Consider the following 18,305-nt stretch of genomic DNA (forward strand, 5'->3'; position numbering starts at 1 on the left):
GGGATGGAAGATCGGAATAAAGACTCCAGACTTCCTTGCCCTTAGGACTATAAAACATTACTGCCCCTAACTGCTGTGGCCATTCATAGCAAGCTTGTCAAGACAACAAGCATTTATAAAGCACCTACTATGGACCAGACACTATGCTAAGCCTACAGTTTGGACACTACCCCTTTGTAGAAGGGCTTTGTAGAAGCCAGTAATTTGGTGGCTGGTGAAAGTGATTGGTATATGTATCCTTACATCCTTTCTGGGCTGGTGGTTCACATATTGTCAATAAGCCCAGTGGCTTGATTTGAGGAATGTTGGGCTGGGTTTCTGGGTGTTGAGATTAGGAATGAATTAACTTACTCTCTCCATTCTAAACATTGGCGATGAGTGTTTGGTAAGCCAGGTATTTTAGGCCCTCATTTCCTAAACTTGAGCCAAAACAGCTTTGTGCATCTCTACCTTGGTTTTGGAAAAGAGCTGCTGATATTCCCCAGAAAACTCTCAACATTCTGTTTATAAAGGTTTCTCCATCTGGGATATGCTTTCTGCATTCCTCCTCCTCCAATTCTTTGTAACTAAGGATGTTTGCAATATCCAGGAATTGTGGTCTCTAAAAGGTCCATTTTCTTGTGCTGTTTATCTCTCAATAGCCAGCTCCCTGATTCCCTCTGGCACGTGCTTTACTTGCTAGGAAATGATTTCTGATGATTCTAGCAACTGGCCTGAAAGTGAAATGAAAAGACACGGGGCAAAAACAGTCAGCTCTGTAGGGAGACCTAGGTTACCCAGTGGATAGAGAGTTAAATTTGGATTTAAGTGGTTCTGAGTTCAAATTCTATCTCAAGCATTTGAGTAAGCCTGAGTTCTTGTGTTTCTTTTAGAGACTTCATCTCTTTCAGATTTAGTTTCTCATCTTTAAAATGATGGTAATAGTACCTGCCTTGCAGGTTATTGTGAGGATTTATTAGAGTACATAATTTAAGTGATTTGCAAACCTTAAAGCATTACTTAAAACAGTTATTGTAGCCATTATTTATATTCTAACAGCCATTATTATCAGGGACAATTTTCACCCAGGACACTCACTTTTAGAAAAACAGAATCTTAGAGCAGAAAGGACATCATCACATGCTGTCTAATGCATTCACAGAAGCCCATTTTACAACATCCCTGGCACATATATGCTCATGCACTTGAATCCTTCCAGTGGGAGGGATTCACTGCCTAGCTGAGCTAGCTCTCCTGGACACATTCTAGAATATGTCCTTCACCCAGGCTGAACACAGACTCCAGTCTGTGGTCTGAGCAGGGCAGAGGCCAGGACTGTCACCCCATTTTTTCAAGGTACTCCATTTCTATTAAGTGGTGCAGTGGATAGAGTGTCAGACCAGGAGTCAAGAACATTTCTCTTCTGAGTTCAAATCCAGCCTCAGACACTTACGAGCTGTGTGACTTGGAGCAAGTCACTTAACCCAATTTGCCTCAGTTTCCCCATCTGTAAAATGAACTGGAGAAGGAAAAGCACAACTACTCCAGTATCTCTGTCAAGAAAATCCCAAATGGAGTCATGAAGTCACACATGACTGAAAAATGATTAAACATCACATCATATTTCTACTAATCCAGACTTAATGCATCCAAATGGTGATTTTGGTCATTTTCTCCCCAAAAGTCAATGGATTAATAGACAAGGCTTGGATCATATCTCTTATAACCAATCACAGAGATACACCTGAATTCAGTCTTGGAACCTGGAGGCCTTTTAACCTTTATCCTTATTAGTGATGCTAATTAGCTTCTATTGCAACATGTGGGTATATAATGCATAGACTTCTGTACTTACAATTAAGAAAAGAACTGGATTCAAATCTTATCTCTAACTGTGTGTCCATTGGCAATGATTCCCTTAACTTCTCTGAGAAGCAGGTGATTGTCTAAGATAGTCATCAACTCCTAAAACTATTGTATAATTTCTTTTTGTCCTGGTGTGAACCTTGAGAGACCGTTCACTGTTTTCTCCATTATTTCTTTGGTTCCATTTTGTAAGTATTGGATTTCAATCAACAAAATATATGGAGTAAACAAGGTCATTTTTCAGGATGCCTGCATCCTATCAGGCTCCAGTTTTTCCAGCTTTCATGTGCACTTCTTTCCCCGCTCATAAACTTTGGGCTTCATCCAAACTGGACGTTTCACTCCCCCTCCTCCCCAGACATTTCCTGGAATATCTCACCTTTGGGCTTCTGCCCATACTCTTCTCTGGTCTGGAATGGCCTTCTTTCCCACTATCTCTACCTGCTGCTATCCCACCCAACCTTCAAGACTCCATTCTGATGCCCCCTATACCAGAAAACTGGCTACTGTGCTCAGTTGCCAGAAGTGAATCATCTGATCTCATGGCATTTTAGAGCAAAGCTTTTTAAACTGGGTTATAACTCCATTTAGGATCATGTAAATGAATGTGTGTGTGGGGTGTCATGAAATTGTGATCAGTAAATGCATGATTTGTATATCTATTTTATTTAGATATATATCTGGGATGATGTAAAAATTTCTTGGGTGAAAAGGGATCATGAATGGAAAAAGTTCAGAGCCCTGTTTTAGAGTCTACTTAGGTATCTACAATATTCTAACTTGTTTTACATCTATCTGTGTGTGTATCTTATTTCCTTTCTCCATGACTATGGGCTGGCTGAGGGTAAGTCTGGGTCTTATTGATGTTTCTTTCTCACCCTCAGACCCACAGGACAACATAGCAGATGTTTCATACTTGAAACTAGAATAAAATCCCTCTAATTCTCAGTATTTCCTTAATTTTAAAGAGAACTGAATGAATGCATCTTGTAGTCAATGCTCACTTATGTGAAGTATATCTTCTACATTCTGCATTTTCTGCCTAATGCTTTTAATCCCATTTCTGCTTCCAGATACTCTTCTAGCTCCCACTTATCTGCTTCCAAGTGATGAGTAGAATCACCAAGTCAGATTTCTAAGAGGCCATCTAATCCAGTATACACAATGTTGTTCAGTTGTTTTTAAGTTGTGTCCAACTCTTTGTGACCCCATTTGTATTTTTTTGGTTTCTCTTGTTTTGTTTTTGTTTTTGAAAAAAAAATAGAAGCTATTTCCTTCTCTAGCTCATTTTACAGATGAGGAAACTGAGGTGTATGGTGTTGAGTGATTAACTCAGGCTCACAAAACTACTCCAGGCCTGGTGTTCTATCCACCATATCATGTATCTGACCTCATCACCTCTCACCTGGACTATTTCAATGGACTATTGATTGGTCTCCTTGCCTCAAGTCTTTCCCAGATCAGTCCCTTCTTCACTCATCTATCGAACTGATTTTATGAAAATACAGATCTGTCCCTATCACCCCCTATTCAATAAGCTCTAGGCACTCCCTGTTGCCTTCAGGACCAAATGTAAAATCCTCTGGTTGGCTTTTGCCTGAAAACTTTCCAGCCTCCTTACCCAAGCTCTTTACTTCAGTGACTCTGGGCTCCTCCAACAAGACACTTCCTCCCCCAGCTCTGTGTATCTTTGCCTGCCTTTCCCCATGCCAGAAATACTCTCCCTGCTCATCTCTGCCTCGTAGTTTCCCTGGTTCCTTTAAAGTTCAGCAAAAGTCTCACCTTCTGCAAGAACTCTGTCCCACTCAGGCATTTTCCCTCTGAGACGACCCCCTCATCATCCTTTCTATAGCTTGTTGTACATACATTTGCATGTTGTCTTCCTCATTAGACTATCAGCTGCTGGAGGGCAGGGCCCAATTCTGCCTTTCTTTGAATTGGCAGCTCTGAACACAATGGCTGGTAGACAACTGGGTAGTTCATGGCACTAGCTGCCTGCCTTGTTGCTGCAAGGCTAAGCTTTATGCTCCCCAGGGACCTGAGAGAGACTCTCTGGGGTGACAGAAATTCCACTCGGTTTTACCAGAGGGGCCGTAGCTTCGACTTGAATTCTGGTTTGCTAGTTTCTTAAATTCCATGAGCTCTGCATGGTCCTTCTCATATGTTCTCTTCAGATTCTCTACATACTGCATCATAACCTCCGCGGCCTTGGACATCCGCTTTTCCTAGGAGGAAAGAGACAGAAGAGGTAGATAAGATTAAGGAATCAAGACAGATAAAGCAAAAAGAAATAACTTTGATTGATGGATGGATAGAAATATCAGAGGCAAGACCAAAGGGGACCAGATCTAGAACTAGAGGAATCTTAGAGATGATTTCATCCAGTTTTCCTCATTTTACGGATAAGGAAATTGAGACTTAGCTAGTTGAAGTGACTTGACCAAGCTGGGTCGCCAACAAAGGTGGGGTTCGGATCCAGATTCTCTCATTCTATCTGATGTTCTTTGCACTATAATATCCAGGAAGACTTCAGAATGTAGGACAGACTTCAGAGCTTGGAGGACAGCATGTCAGAGGTGAGAAGGGTCTCAAAGCCCCTTTAGAAGTATACCCTTCCATAAAGCCTTTATAAGGAAGGATGGATCCAAAGTCTTAGTTCAGGAGTTTTAATAGCTTAATCTTGCACCAAGACTTTTGAGACACCGTGCATATTTGCCAAGCGAGATGTCATAGAGAAGAACAGCTAAAATAAGTGAAGACTATCAATGTGAGTCAACAGAATGACATGACAGCCAGAAGGCCCACCACCCAGAGATATGAGACCTACAATAGAGGCCAAGCATCGGCAGCAAGAAGGGTGAGAGCTCATTTCATTCAGGTGGGACAATGGATAAGATGCTGGGCCTAGAGTCAGGGAAATGTCATCTTTATGAGTTCAAATCCAACCTCAGATACTTGTTATCTGTATGACTTTGGGCAGGTCGCTTCATTCTACTTGCCTCCATTCCCCCCCCCCATAAAATGAGTTGGAGAAGGAAATGGCAGACCATACAGAGTCTTTGCCAAGAAAACCCCAAAAAGTGTCATAAAGAATCAGGACTGAAACAACTTAACAACCACCACAATTAAGCACCTATCAGTTACCAGGCACCGTTTTGGGTACTGGGAGTATTAAAAAGGTGAAAACAGACTCTCAAAAACTTTCATTTTCTTGGAGAGCTATATATAGTGAGTATGACACATGATAATTTAAAGGAGAAGCAACTATTAGTGACTGGAGGAGGCAGCAGGGGAAGTTTTTTGAAGGAGATAATGCCTTAGGTGGCCCTTGAAGGAACAGAAGGGCTCTGAGAGGCAGAGATGAAGGGAGAGTGACTTCCAGGCATGAGGGATAACCAGCTAGGATACTCTGAGACAGGAGAGGGGATGTCAAGTTCAGAGAACACTTCTTTCTCAGCTAATCCTAAACCCAAAGACTTTCAGAGTGAAAAGAACCTCAGAGGTGCAACCCATACCTGAATAAGAATTCCTATTATTCCTATGTCTATCATTTAGTCTTTATTTAAACTGAGAGGAAATTCACTACTCTCCAGGGAAACCCATTTAAATTTTGGGACAACTTTAATTGGCAGGAAATTTTCTCTAATATTGAGTTTAAAATGCTGCTTTACTACATCTAACCCTTGCCTTAGTGTCAAGCCAAATAAATCTAATACTTCTTCCATGAAACAGCTCTCCAATATTTGAAGATTGCTACTCCGTTCCTCCTAAATCATCCAAGTTCTTTTAATTAATACTCTCCTGGCATGAACTGAAGCACTTTCCCATTCTGGCCATTCTGTGGGCTCTGTCCAGTTCACCAAAGGCCTTACTAAAATGGGATTCATACAACTGAACTCCAGCTATGGATAAGGCCAAGTCTTGGATAGTATACGTCTCTGAAAGTGGCCCAAGATTTCATTGACTTTCTTTGCTGCCATATCCCACTACGGTAGTCAGCAAAAGCCACCAGAGCTTTCCTCAGAAGCTGTCTAGCCACGTGAGGCTCCTCAAGTTGTGAAGTTGATTATTTGAATCCAAATGTAAGACATTTTTTTATCTTTCATATGTTTCATCTTACTAGATTCAGTCCAATTTGTATGATCCGTCCTGGGTAAGACCCTTCCTCTCTCTGGGTCTCACTTTTCATATTAGTGTTCTTGAGGTTCCCCAAGGATAACTTTCCATTCATTAGCTATCTGTTCCTCATGCCTGCATTGTTCTCTCTCCTTACCTCTGCCTCCTACCTTCTCTTAGGACTCAGCTCAAGCTCTGCATGAACCTTGCCTAGACCTTCTCTCAGAAATTACCTCCAATTTACCTTGTCTATATCTTGTATGTACATGGTTATTTTGCATGTTGTCTCACCCTTTAGAAGGGACTATTCTACCACCTCCCTTTTGTATCCCTGCACAGTGCTTGGCACATAATAGGTATTTAGGTTTATTTTGGGGATGAGACCTGAATTTAGGGAGGATCAGTGCAGCTCACTCTCCTATCATGTCCTTCAGGGCCACCTGGTACCTGTGTCCCCAGCAGTGGTTTCTTAGGCTAATAGATTCAACAAATAGGTCATAGCCCCATGATGGAAGGCCCAATTACTTCCTTTAGGATCAGCAATGTCTTGAGATGAGCAGGGTCTGAAGTGAGGAAGTGGAAGGAGGAAGGCCAGTGGTCTGACCTGGCGGACTGCCCCAACCATTTCGGCACGGCTGGAGAGGCGAGCGGCCAAGCGATGGAGAACGGCAATGTCTTCCAACAGTTTCTCATAGGTCTCTCGGTGCTCACAGGGCTGCCAGATAGATGCTGAAGACTGAAAAAAGGGAGAAGATGGAACATTCTGAGTCCCACTTGGGGTGAAGGAAAGCAGGAATGGGGAGATCTGAATGTCCCCCTCCGTGCCCTATCTTACCTTTCCTCATCCCATAGTTGCTGAGCTTAGGGGCTGAACTAGAGCCTCTGAGCCTGCCTGCCCTGGAGAAACTCTTCCTGGCTAGTTAGAGATTCAAACTGCCCTTTAGTCAGATTCATCCTTATACTTTGGCAAATTTTGGGGGGGAGGTTCCTACATAACCCAAAAAATCTGGACAAAGGATTTTTCAAAACTCCAAATAAAAATGAAACAATCAATTAGACACTGACCAGCAGCCAGGGAAGGGAGTAAAAAGGTAAGGGAGAAGAAGCTAGCCTTCATCCAGAACTAAAAAGAGTCTAGAAGGTCACAACTACATAGAATTCAGGGGTCCTCAAACTACAGTCCATGGGCCAGATGCAGCAGCTGAGGACGTTTATCCCCCTCACCCAGGGCTATGAAGTTTCTTTATTTAAAGGCCCACAAAACAACGTTTGTGTTTTTACTATAGTCTGGCTCTCCAACAGTCTGAGGGACAGTGAACTGGCCCCCTATTTAAAAAGTTTGAGGACCCCTGACATAGATGATTTCAGCCCATAGCCCTTGCTTAGGCAAACCTTTTCACCATTACTCCTCAGGCAGGGTAATCTCGGAAAACCATTCCAAACCAGGGCTGCTTTCTAGACAGCAGATAAGAAGATAAAACTGGATCTGTCTACCAATTCAGGGCACCTTTGCTGAAATTTGACTTGCCCAAGATCATACAGCCATAGTATGCCACAGAGATGGAACCTCAACAGATCTTGGGTTTCAAGGGCAGCCCTCTATCGACTTTGTTATGTTGTCTCTTCATTGACTGATCAGATGTGGTCATTTTAGCAACTGAAAATAGGGCATCTCCTTCTCCTCTGCCCACCAACTACCTTCTGGTTTAAATATAATCAATGCTTAATTTATAATTTAATTCCCTGGTCTCCATCACTTACTCTCTTTCTATGGAACTTATCTGACCCTCATATACACAATTCCCCTCCCCTCCCTCTCCCCATGGGAAGCAGTTTGCTATAGCCTTGGGACATCTTGGGTATGGGTTGGCCCTTGGACACTCTCCAAGCCTAGTTCCTTTCTTACTGTGATTGACGCTTTGAAGTTATTTAGTTCTTGCTCGGTGTTCTCTTCCGTCAGGTTCCTTTCCCTCTCGGCTTGGCTAATTCTCGACTCCAGGGTGTAGCTGTCATTTCGAAAGGCCAAGGACAGTTGGACAAACACATTCTATGGAGGGGGAGAAGGGCAAGCAGGAGCTGCTGTATATTAGAAGGTCTAGTTTATGAGTTATCTGTAGATTGGTATTTGAGACATCAAATCCAACCATCTCATTTGACCAATGAGGAAAAAAGGCTCAGACAACTGAACTGACTCCTTATGGGTAGTTAGCAGTAGAGTTGATAATTGGATCCTGATCTTCTGATTATAAATCAGTTTTCTTTCTATCACAAGACTCTGTATTGACGCAGCTTACCAAAACATGGAAGTGCCTGACAAAACCTTCCTCAACAGGGCTCTGTTCTTTAAGACTAAGACTAAGATTTGGTAAACCAAATCTTAGCAAGGTGTTGATGGATGAGAATGACTAAAAAATAAAATAAGAAGAATTGCTCTTCTTCCCAGATAACGTGAATGTCTTACCCTCCAATGATATGTGAAAATGAAATTTCAGCCACCACATGAGGACAATGGAGGGGGTGTGTGGGCTTGAGCCTTTTCAAGAGATTCTAGGAAGAACATTAGATTAGATGTGGTCTCTACTTTTGCACTTGGACTTGCCAGTCACTGGCTCTGTGAAATTAATTAGCCAAATCATTCAACCTCCATTCAATCCAAGTCACCTCAATCAATGTGATCTTCCATTTCCCCTTCTGTACAATGAGGAGATTGGAAAAAAGCCTTTTCCAATTTAAGATTATGATCCAAATTCTGCTAAATCCTCTTCTTCCAACTCTAAAATATTAAGAACCTATGAAAAAACTTCAGAAAGCCACAAAACTGGCAATATATGGCCATAGGAGACTTAAATAAAGGGAAATGGAAAGAGTGCATTTCACTAAAGTTGCCCCCCCCAATACAACTTTGTTCTTCACTGAATTGAAGAAAATCCATGATAGCCACTTTAGTTTAAATAAGCCAGGGGTCCTTAGCTGAGCCAAGGTAAGCAATTTGGATTAGCTGGGGAGATTTATGGCCAAAGAGTTTCACATGGAGAAACTATATTTAAGGAAAACTGGTGTGAAGGATATGTCTTGTTGATTTAGAAGGGACTTCGGCCAGTGTTCATATCACATTTCCCAGATTCTGCCCAAATAGCAATTTTAAATGGCTGCCAGAAGACTTTTTTTAAGACTCCTAAGGTTCAATTAAAACTTTGTATAAACATTAGTTGCAAAAAAAATCTCTGAGTGCAGGAGTGACCTTTAAAAAAGTGGAAATCACAGAGAAGGGGCTTCCTGGCCTGAGCCTATGTAGGAAAACACTGGGAAAGAGATTTGGCTAAATGGAAATTCTTCAGTGGAAGTAAGATCTCTCTCTCTGTGCTGATTATATAACACCATGGATGCTACCCACATACTTACATTCTAAGTTGTCCTAGCTATGCCCTATAGATAGCTATATATAGGGATCTAGATCCCTATATATAGCTATAGCCCTAATATGCCCTAGCTCTGTGCCAGTCTGGGAGCTTTCAAGGGCAAGGGACTACGTCTTGAAATGCATATATATATAAAATATTAGAGTTGGTCTTTAACATCCTGGGATTAGGGGAAAAAATACAAGGTCACTTCTAATTCTAAATCTATAGTCTTATAAGCAAATTCCTCATGCCATCTATTATTTCTGTATACTCAGACAAGGCAGGTGAATTCTTTTTTAGCATTAGTCAAAGAAAAGGTGATTAAGTGGGCAAATATTCTGCAAAATTCTGGGATGCCTTTTCAAATGAAGTTAGGGATTTTTGCTTTTCAATGTTCTGATGTTGATCCTGTCCTTGCCCCCACTTAGTACTTCCCCTTCCCTACAATTAATTAGTATTAATTAGTAATTGACTGTATTTTGAAACTAGTCACCACGGGTATGAAATATGTTCATGTACATGAGCATAAATGTGTACAAATGTACACATTTTCTCACATTTTCCCTCCTGTCATCTCCTCTCATCTCCATTTTGGGAGGTGAGGTAAATTTTTTTTTCTCATTAATTTCTCCTGCTGAAAAAATATTTTTTTCTGCTCTGAAAAAGCAATGTTGTCATTAACTGGAGCTTTCTTCTCTAAACTGAATGTGCTTTGCTTGTGAGAAGCAGGCAAATGTCAGAAAAACAAAGGGCCCTTAAGGATAAGAAATGGTTTTCTGCTGCCCATCCCTCTCTGATGCACCAAGATAGGAGAACGACTTCTGCTCCAGCTACTTCTTTCTTTCCATTCCAGTTCCCTCTGTTTAGTTTAGTCTTGTGTGTTTGTACATGGTTATTGCAGGCTGTCTCAGCCATTAGATTATGAATTCCTTATTGAGGTCAGGGACTCTCATGCCTTTCTCTATAACCCCAGTGCTTGGCACAGTGTGTGGCACATAATAGGTGCTTTATAAATGTTTACTGATTGCCTTCTTGCTTGCTTCCCCTGGATTGGTTCTCTGCAGGGTATAGTGCCTGGAATATATATAGTAGGTACTCAATAAATGCTTATTGACTGCCCTCCCTGCTTACTTCCCTTGAATTAGTGTTCTGCAGGATTATAGTGTCTGGCACAGAGTAGGTGCTCAATATATGATTGATGGATTGATCTGGGGACCCTTAACATACAACCAAATCTTTGTGGGAGAAATTAGCAACATGAGTTGGCTCTGCAGCAGTTGCTTAGTATTTTTTCCCCTAATCCCAGGATGCTAATGACCAATTCTTAATTTTTAAAAGTAAAGCAGAGATAAACTCCATCTTCTAATTCTTTGTGAATTAAATTAATTCCATTTAAATCATCTCATAATCACAGAAAAAGGCCTACCTTCTCTGCTCCAAATGTCATTTTTCAGGATTTTTTTGAAGAAAACTTCAAGTAGCTCTAGATTTCAATGGCCTTTGTCCTAATTAGCATTATTTATGAATCAGTTTATCTGTCATCTACCTACTTATGTATTTATGTCTGTCTATATTTATCTATCCATCTATCTGTCTATCCCTCTATTTTATCTATCTATCCATCTGTCTATCTATCTATCCATCCATCTATCTATCGATCTATCAATCTATCTGTCTGTCTGTTTATCCATCCATCCATCCATCCATCCATTCATTTATCCATCCATCCATCCATCTATCTATCTGTCTGTCTTTCCATCTGTCCATCTGTCTGTCTTTCCATCTGTCTGTCTGTTTATCCATCCATTTATCCATCCATCCATCCATCTGTCTGTCTGTCTATCTAATCTATCTATCTATAATCTATCTCAGATATGGGAAATGTTCCACAAAATAATTTGCATAATCAACCACAGGCAATGATGATCTGAAAGCTAGGTATAACTACTACTTAAGTTGTCCCACTGCTTGAGGTCTATAAGTTGATAATCTTGTATGGCCTGAAAATGATGTTACAAATATTCAAATAACCCCTGGCTGAAAGTTTCTCCAGCCCCAATCTAAATAAACATGAGGATCTCAAAAGTGAATGAAGGTTGCCAAGAGTTATGGTGGATCAGACCCCAAGTAAGTCACATGGCCTCCCCCTCCCAAACCTCAGTCTGTGTGAAGTGGGACAGGTCAGTTCAGGCTGGATCTGAATGGATTTTGATGAGTACTATGAGGTACTTACCTCAACTTCCTTTTCAGTAAGCGGAGGAGCACTAGGAGAAAGAGGGGAAAAGATGCTTATCATTTTACCTCCAAGGTAATTGAAAGGTAACTCAAATGAGATAATACTTGTAAAGCACTTAGTACAGTAACTGACACATAGAAAGTATTATATAAATATTATATTTTAAAAAGTTATTTTAAATAAAAATAAAATTTAAATAAATTTAAATAAAAGTTAAAAAATATGTTATTTTAAATAACCAATTAACAATCAAAAGTCTAGAGGGGACATTGCTTAGTCAATTGAGGGCAGATCTTGGAGCCAGGACTACCTGGATTTAAGACGTTTCAGACTTCTATATGAAGACTTTCCTGATATTCCCTTCTTCCCTGCAACTGCTACCTCTTTTCCAAATGTATCTGTTTTGTATATATCTATGTTTTCCTCCTCCCTTTTTCCTGCTAGAATATAATTTCTCCTGGGAAGGGACTTTAAATTTTTGTGTGTTGGTACCTTCAGTACCTAGGATAGTGTAGAACACACAGTGGGCATTTAATAAATGGTGTTGACTGATTGGCTCTAAGCCAGTGTACTGAGTGGGCACAGCGTGCTTGAGAGGATGTTTGAGCCTTCAAAAGCTGTTCTAGCCTGTCCCCCAGATTTATGGCTGGAGAGACTGAAGGGGAACAAGGGAAGCAGCAGCTTTCTCAAAGGAGGAAGCTTGACTCTAGCATGGAGGGGGTGTTTGGTGCTAGCCAAGGACGAGGGAGGAACCGGTTTTTTTCCCCAAGTCAGCAGACAAGTCTTATCTCCTGCTCTTGAGGCGGTGAGAAAGGGTGGCTCATTGTTAAAAACCCCTGAACTCTGTAAATAAAGCTGGGGCCCCTTTCTTTCCTGCTTGGGGTGGTGCAGACTTGAATGTGGGAAGTGAGGGAGAACAAGGGACCTAAGAGCTTCGTCCCACCCAACAAGAGAGCAGATTGAGGATAAGATGCTCAGGAAGTCCCATTTCCTCTGCCTCCCGGACAGAGGGGCAAGGTCACCCCTTCTCCAGTGAGGCGGGGTGCTGGTCACCCCTGACTGAAGGCTGCTGGGAGCCTTCCTGTTTAGGTGCCAGGGAATCTGCCCTAACGCTGTTTGCTGTGAGCAGCCGGCCTAGGACCGAGTGGCTGACTCACCCTTAGCTAAGAGTTAGGTGAATCAGGTTCTTCACTTAGCCATCTTCCACGGAAGTGGCCCCTGGGCCAGCTCACGACAAATCTCCTTCTCCAGTCTGGATCTTTGCATTTCTACCTTTCCTGCTGCCATTATTAGCACTGATTATTCCATTTAGATTTAAAAAAATAATAATAGCTAAGACTCCAGAGGGCACATTAATAAATGGACAAAAGATAGGGTCTCAAACTTGGGAACATCCACCTAGATTCAGGTACTACCTTTGCACACTTAGCTGCTTGGCCATGAGCCAGTCAATTAACCCTTTCCTGCTTTCAAGCAACTCCCAAAGATGCTAAGTTATAGATGGTTTGCCAATTAGCACTGGTAGAAGTAGTTTCCTCAGCTAGACTACACTGGCCTGGAAACCTCATGGTTACGTAAGTCAGACCTGAAGCATAGGATTAAGAAATAGTGTGGCTCTGGAAATGTAGCCTGGTGCGCGGGAGAAGTGAACTGAATATAACTCTGACTGTGGACATTGGGTTAGTCACCTAGGACCCACTTTCCTTATTCCTAAAATCAGGGAGTTGAATTAATGCTCTCTAAATCTAATCAGCTCTAAGTCCATTCTTCCTGCCTTCTTTCTTTCTTTCTTTCTTTTTCTTTTTTTCTTTCTTTCCTTCTTTCTCTTTCTTCCTTCCTTTTTCCCTGTCTCTCCCTCCTTCCCTCTTTCCCTCTTTCCTTCCCCCCTCCCTCTTTCCTTCCCTCTCTCCTTCCCTCCTTCTCTCCCTCCTTCCCTCCATTCCTCCTTCCCTCCCTCCCTCCCTCCCTCCCTCCCTTCCTTCCTTCCTTCCTCCCTCCCTCCTTTCCTTCCTTTTTCCTTCCTTCCTTCCTTCCTCACTAAATCCTTTGATTTATTTCTTCCATTTGAAAAAGAAAACATTAAGCTAATTCCTGCCCCACCTTCACACCCATTTAACAATCTGCTTGATCAATAGGAAATCTTCAGAAGTTTGGAAGAATTTACCAGGGAGAATAAACTATGGAGCTTGGGCTTGGAGTCAAAAAGATCTGAGTTCCAATCCTACTTCAGACACTTACTAGCTGTGTGACTCTGGGCAAGTCACTTAACCTATGTTTGCCTTGGTTTCCTCAACTTAAATGAAACAATAATAGCACCTGCCTCCCCAGGTTTATTGTGAGAATCAAACACGCTAATATTTATAAAGCATTTGGCACATTGTTAGCATTATTATGCTTATTGAATTGAACTGAACTCAAAGTAGGGCTGGATTGGGACTGACCATACCAAGGAGCAATGAGGCAGAAGAGAGGATATTTGTCAGCAATAGGTCTGTTGTGGCTGCCTGTAAAGAACCCAATAAATTCATCTGATTTTAAGAACCTAGCCCATTCTTTGAACTGAAATTTGGTCGTTACAATCATCAGAAACCAGCAGAGCCGAATAGGACTTTGGGGAAAGCAAAGAAAGGAACACTATATTTGAAGTCAGAAGATTTGGAATCAAATTTTGGCTCATCTGCTCACTCCTTGTGTGATCCTGAATGCACAGAAATCACTCTGGATTCAGATCACCATAGGAATTTTCATGGAGGAGTGGGTAATGGCAGGGAGGACCATTGGGTGGGAGAACAAATTTTGTACCAAATAGATATTTGATTAATATAGAATCAGGCCAAAGGAAACGGGTTTTATTTCAGAAATTTGCACCTCTCTAGGATTTAGTTTCCCTCTTTGTGAGTCAAGGAGATTGTTCTAGACCAAGGCTTCTTAAATTTTTTTCCATTCACCACTTCTTTTCACCCAAGAAATTTTTATACAACCCCAGCCATATAGATATCTTAAATAGATATAGAAATCAAACATTTACTGATAATAAATTATAATTTAATGACCCCCACATTCAGTTATGAGACCCATATGGGGTCATGAGCCACAGTTAAAGAATCTTTGTTCTAGAGTCCTATCCATTTCTAAGTCCATCACCAATTCATTTAATTTATAGAGAGGAAAAACCACATCCCATTCAAGGTTACAAACCTAGGATTATATTGTTATTCAAGATTTTTTTTTCTGATCTTAGGTCTTTGAATCTTAGAATCTCATTTATCTAGAGTCCAAAGGAACATTAGAGATGGTCTGGTACAATTTCCTCATTTTACAGATGAGACCCAAAGAGATCATGCTACTTGTTGAAAGGTCTCCCCGGCAGTTAAGTGGCAAAACTAGGATTTTGAAACAGGTCCTCTGATTCTAAATACAGCTTTCTTTCCATCAGACCGCATTTGGGGCAGCTAGATAGAGTGGTGGATAGAGCACTGGTCCTGAACTCAGGAAGGCCTGAATTTAATCGATCTCAGACACTTAACACTATCTATGTGACCTTGGGCAAGTCACTTAACCCCAATTGCCTCAAAAAAAAAATCCATTATCTTTCTACTGGCATCATTCTCAAAATATAATCTCAGTCTCCTGAGTCCAAGGCTATAGTACTTCATGGCTTTATAGTAAGTTTCAGACTACTTGACCTTTTTTGTGTTGGCTTAGTTAAGAAAATATGAATGTCTCTTGGCCCCCTGAAGCTTAATATGCTGTCTCTGATAGGGCCACCAAGTGCCTGTTAGAGGGGGTAGAGTCTTCCTAAAAAGGTCTGAGAGAGTGCAGGACATAGTGGGAAGAGTATTTTATCTGGAGTCATAGATGAGCTCAAACAGCGAATCTACCACTATTTGTGGGAACTTGTCCAAGACATTTAACCCCTGTGAACCTCAGTTTCCCCATCTATAAGAGGAGGAAACTGCTCTAATTGGCTTCCCAGGACCCATTCCAAATATAAATCTGCAATCCTAGCTTCTGTGATGTAGAATCAGAGATGATGGGCCAGACTGGGAAATCTTGCCTTTAAAGACTAGTCAAGGAGAATTGTTGCAATTGTTGAATTCTCTTTGTTTTTGACCAGATTGTGGGCTGTGATTTCATCCATTTAGGGAATTCTCTTCAAACTATTCAGTTTGACACCTTTTCCACAATTTTTGGTCTTAGAAAGTAGCCTGGGGCATTAAGAGTTTAGATGACTCTGCCCAGAGTAACCCAGTCAATATATATCAGTCAGCCCTTGAATCTACATTTTCCTGACTTTTAAAGCCAACTTTCTATCCCACACCATGCACACCATCTCTATTTGTTCAGTCCTGAAAGAACAAGTAACTTCTCCTGATATCAATTCTAGAGCAAGGCGGAATGGGAATTGTGTAGAATTTGGAGGCAATCAGCTTCCTTTGGCTGGATTTTATACTAACCAACCACCTTCTGGACTGGGATTTGATATTAAATCCCAAGAGCCTACCTGCCAGGAAATGTTGCTTCCTCCAGTAATTCCCCTCCGACTTTTCTAGACCACAATGATTTCTCTTTTCTCTGAACTTTTGCTGTCTTTCAGCTCTCATTCACATAGTTTTGCATTGGTTCCCCATCCCCTGCTTCCATGTCTAATTTGTCTCTGTATCCCACAAAGAGTGCCACACAGAGATGGATAGAGCCGGCCCATTGCTCTGCTTGAGCTAATGGAGGGACATCAAGCTTTCTGGAGACCACGCTGTGTTTTACCTGCCAGGAAGGGCCTTATGAACTCGTAGTTTATGGAGCAGCACATCAGAGATGTTGGGCATGACATCGCAGCCACTCTTGGACTCTTCCTCTTCAATGCCAGGGGAAAGCTCAGAGGGGTGTCCTGCAAAGTGACATTTGGGGATCCCATTTAAGACCATCTATTATATTCGAAACACACTGGTAAATTCTCTTCACCTAAATCATTCTCTTTGACAAGTGGAAGATTATATTGCCTGGTGGCCAATACAGGGCTTATTTTGTCCCTGATGAACAGGCAGGATCTGTCAATGATTGACCAACAGACCAACTGTTTCATGGCACAGATTTGAAGTTACATCCCCCCAAAAATCCCCTTTCTTTGTCAGGATTCTCAGAACCCAAGGGTTATCTAGTTGTGTTTCCTTGTTTGGTTAAAAACACTTACCCCATTACAGAAAATGAACTTATCTACATGTGACTTAGGGGCATTGGGGAAAAGTACAAAACCTGGGATTTTCCATGGGGAGATAAGAAGGGTAGTCAGAAGGTATAGGAACACCGAGGAAAGACCCAAATGTCTCCCATCTGCACGTTCGTCAGATGACTTTTATAGCAAGAAGCGTGAACCCATACCTCTCTTCCTTTTAGAATCACTAATTTCTTTAAAGTTTCCCCCCCACGAGAATGTCTTTCCACATCCCTCCAGCTGCTAGTATCTTTCCTTCATTACCTTATATCTGCTTTGCATGAGTTGCTTTCAATAGAACGTAAAGTCCTTGAGGGCAGGAACCATCTTGTTTTTGTTTTTTTTAGCTCTCCTACCTAGTAGGCACTTAGTAAATATTTGTGGATTATTCCTGGTTTCCTCTTCTCCACCTCAGAATTGCTCTGAATCTTTACCAGTCACTTCAATTCTCCTTTCCAAGTAAAGTCTTTCAACCTGTGCTCTTTTTATTCCCTATTGCTAGAGTTCTATCTCTCTGTCTCTCTCTCTTTCTCTTTCTTTCAATATCTGTCTGTCCCTCTGTCTGTCTGTCTAGCCTTTGTTTCTGATTCTTCTCAGGAAAACACTAGGAACAGAAATGAATTAATTTCTGCCAATGCTCCCCATGCTTTCCTCTGCCTCTGTGAAGCCTCGGCCCAAATACTGCCTTCTGCTATGGGCCTTTCCCAATGTCCCTCTCCCCACTGCTGGGGCTTTCTTTCCCTCAAAAGGATGCTCTCCAAGGTGACATTTGGGGGTTCCATTTAGGACCTTTTATTGTGGTAGGAACACACTGGTGTGTTCTAATTATTCTAATAACACCATGTGGATCATGTATGTGCAAACTTTTTTTTTTTTTAATGTTGTCTCCCTCATTAGAATATAATTCCCTGAGGGCAGGGCCTGTAATAATTGCCTTTCTTTGTATTCCCAGTGACTGGAACATGTTCAATCCCTTGATTCCCTTATTGATTGACAAGGCCTGCAGCCATCCTGCTTGACTGTACACCGGACAGAAGGCTAGGCTGGACGAGCCTGAAGAAACCTTTCAATGTTGAGATACTCAAATTCTAAATGGTCTTGAATTTTTCCCACATTGTTTCATGTCTACTAATGTTGTCTTCTCGACACTTGAGTTTACATATTGCTGAAGACTTCTTGGAGCTTGTCATTCTTTTGTGTTGCTCGGAGCACATACGTGAATAATGACTGATTGAACTACACACTGTATGTTCCCCACATAGTCCATCCAAGGCTCTTTGGCTGGAAAAATTCTCTCAGCTGGACCAAAATAAATATTTAAAAGAAAATTTGGAATTCATATCCACATTAAGACATGGCTATCCAGAGGGACTCATTCTTAGCCTTTGTTTCTGGTTCTTCTCAGGGCTTTGTCAAGGCAGCCTTTGAGACTCTGCTGAGATGAGGGGTGAAGAGCCACTGTTGCCATTAGATGGGGGGCTTTCTGGGTAGGCTC

General features: G+C 41.5%; 1 protein-coding gene across 6 annotated transcripts in view; it reads right to left on the reverse strand.

The window, feature by feature from the left end:
- Window positions 1-18,305, reverse strand: part of MRVI1 (murine retrovirus integration site 1 homolog) — a 140,541-nt gene that overhangs the window by 22,348 nt on the left and 99,888 nt on the right. For all 6 annotated transcript variants that reach the window (XM_031943105.1, XM_031943106.1, XM_031943104.1 and 3 more), the window contains 5 exons: window positions 16,363-16,486; window positions 11,596-11,626; window positions 7,868-8,008; window positions 6,566-6,697; window positions 3,929-4,070 (listed from right to left, as the gene is read on the reverse strand). In XM_031943105.1, the coding sequence (XP_031798965.1) occupies window positions 3,929-4,070; window positions 6,566-6,697; window positions 7,868-8,008; window positions 11,596-11,626; window positions 16,363-16,486 (570 nt within the window). The remainder of the gene's footprint in view (window positions 1-3,928; window positions 4,071-6,565; window positions 6,698-7,867; window positions 8,009-11,595; window positions 11,627-16,362; window positions 16,487-18,305) is intronic.

Source organism: Sarcophilus harrisii, chromosome 6, assembly GCF_902635505.1.
Source record: "Sarcophilus harrisii chromosome 6, mSarHar1.11, whole genome shotgun sequence".
Taxonomy (NCBI): domain Eukaryota; kingdom Metazoa; phylum Chordata; class Mammalia; order Dasyuromorphia; family Dasyuridae; genus Sarcophilus; species Sarcophilus harrisii.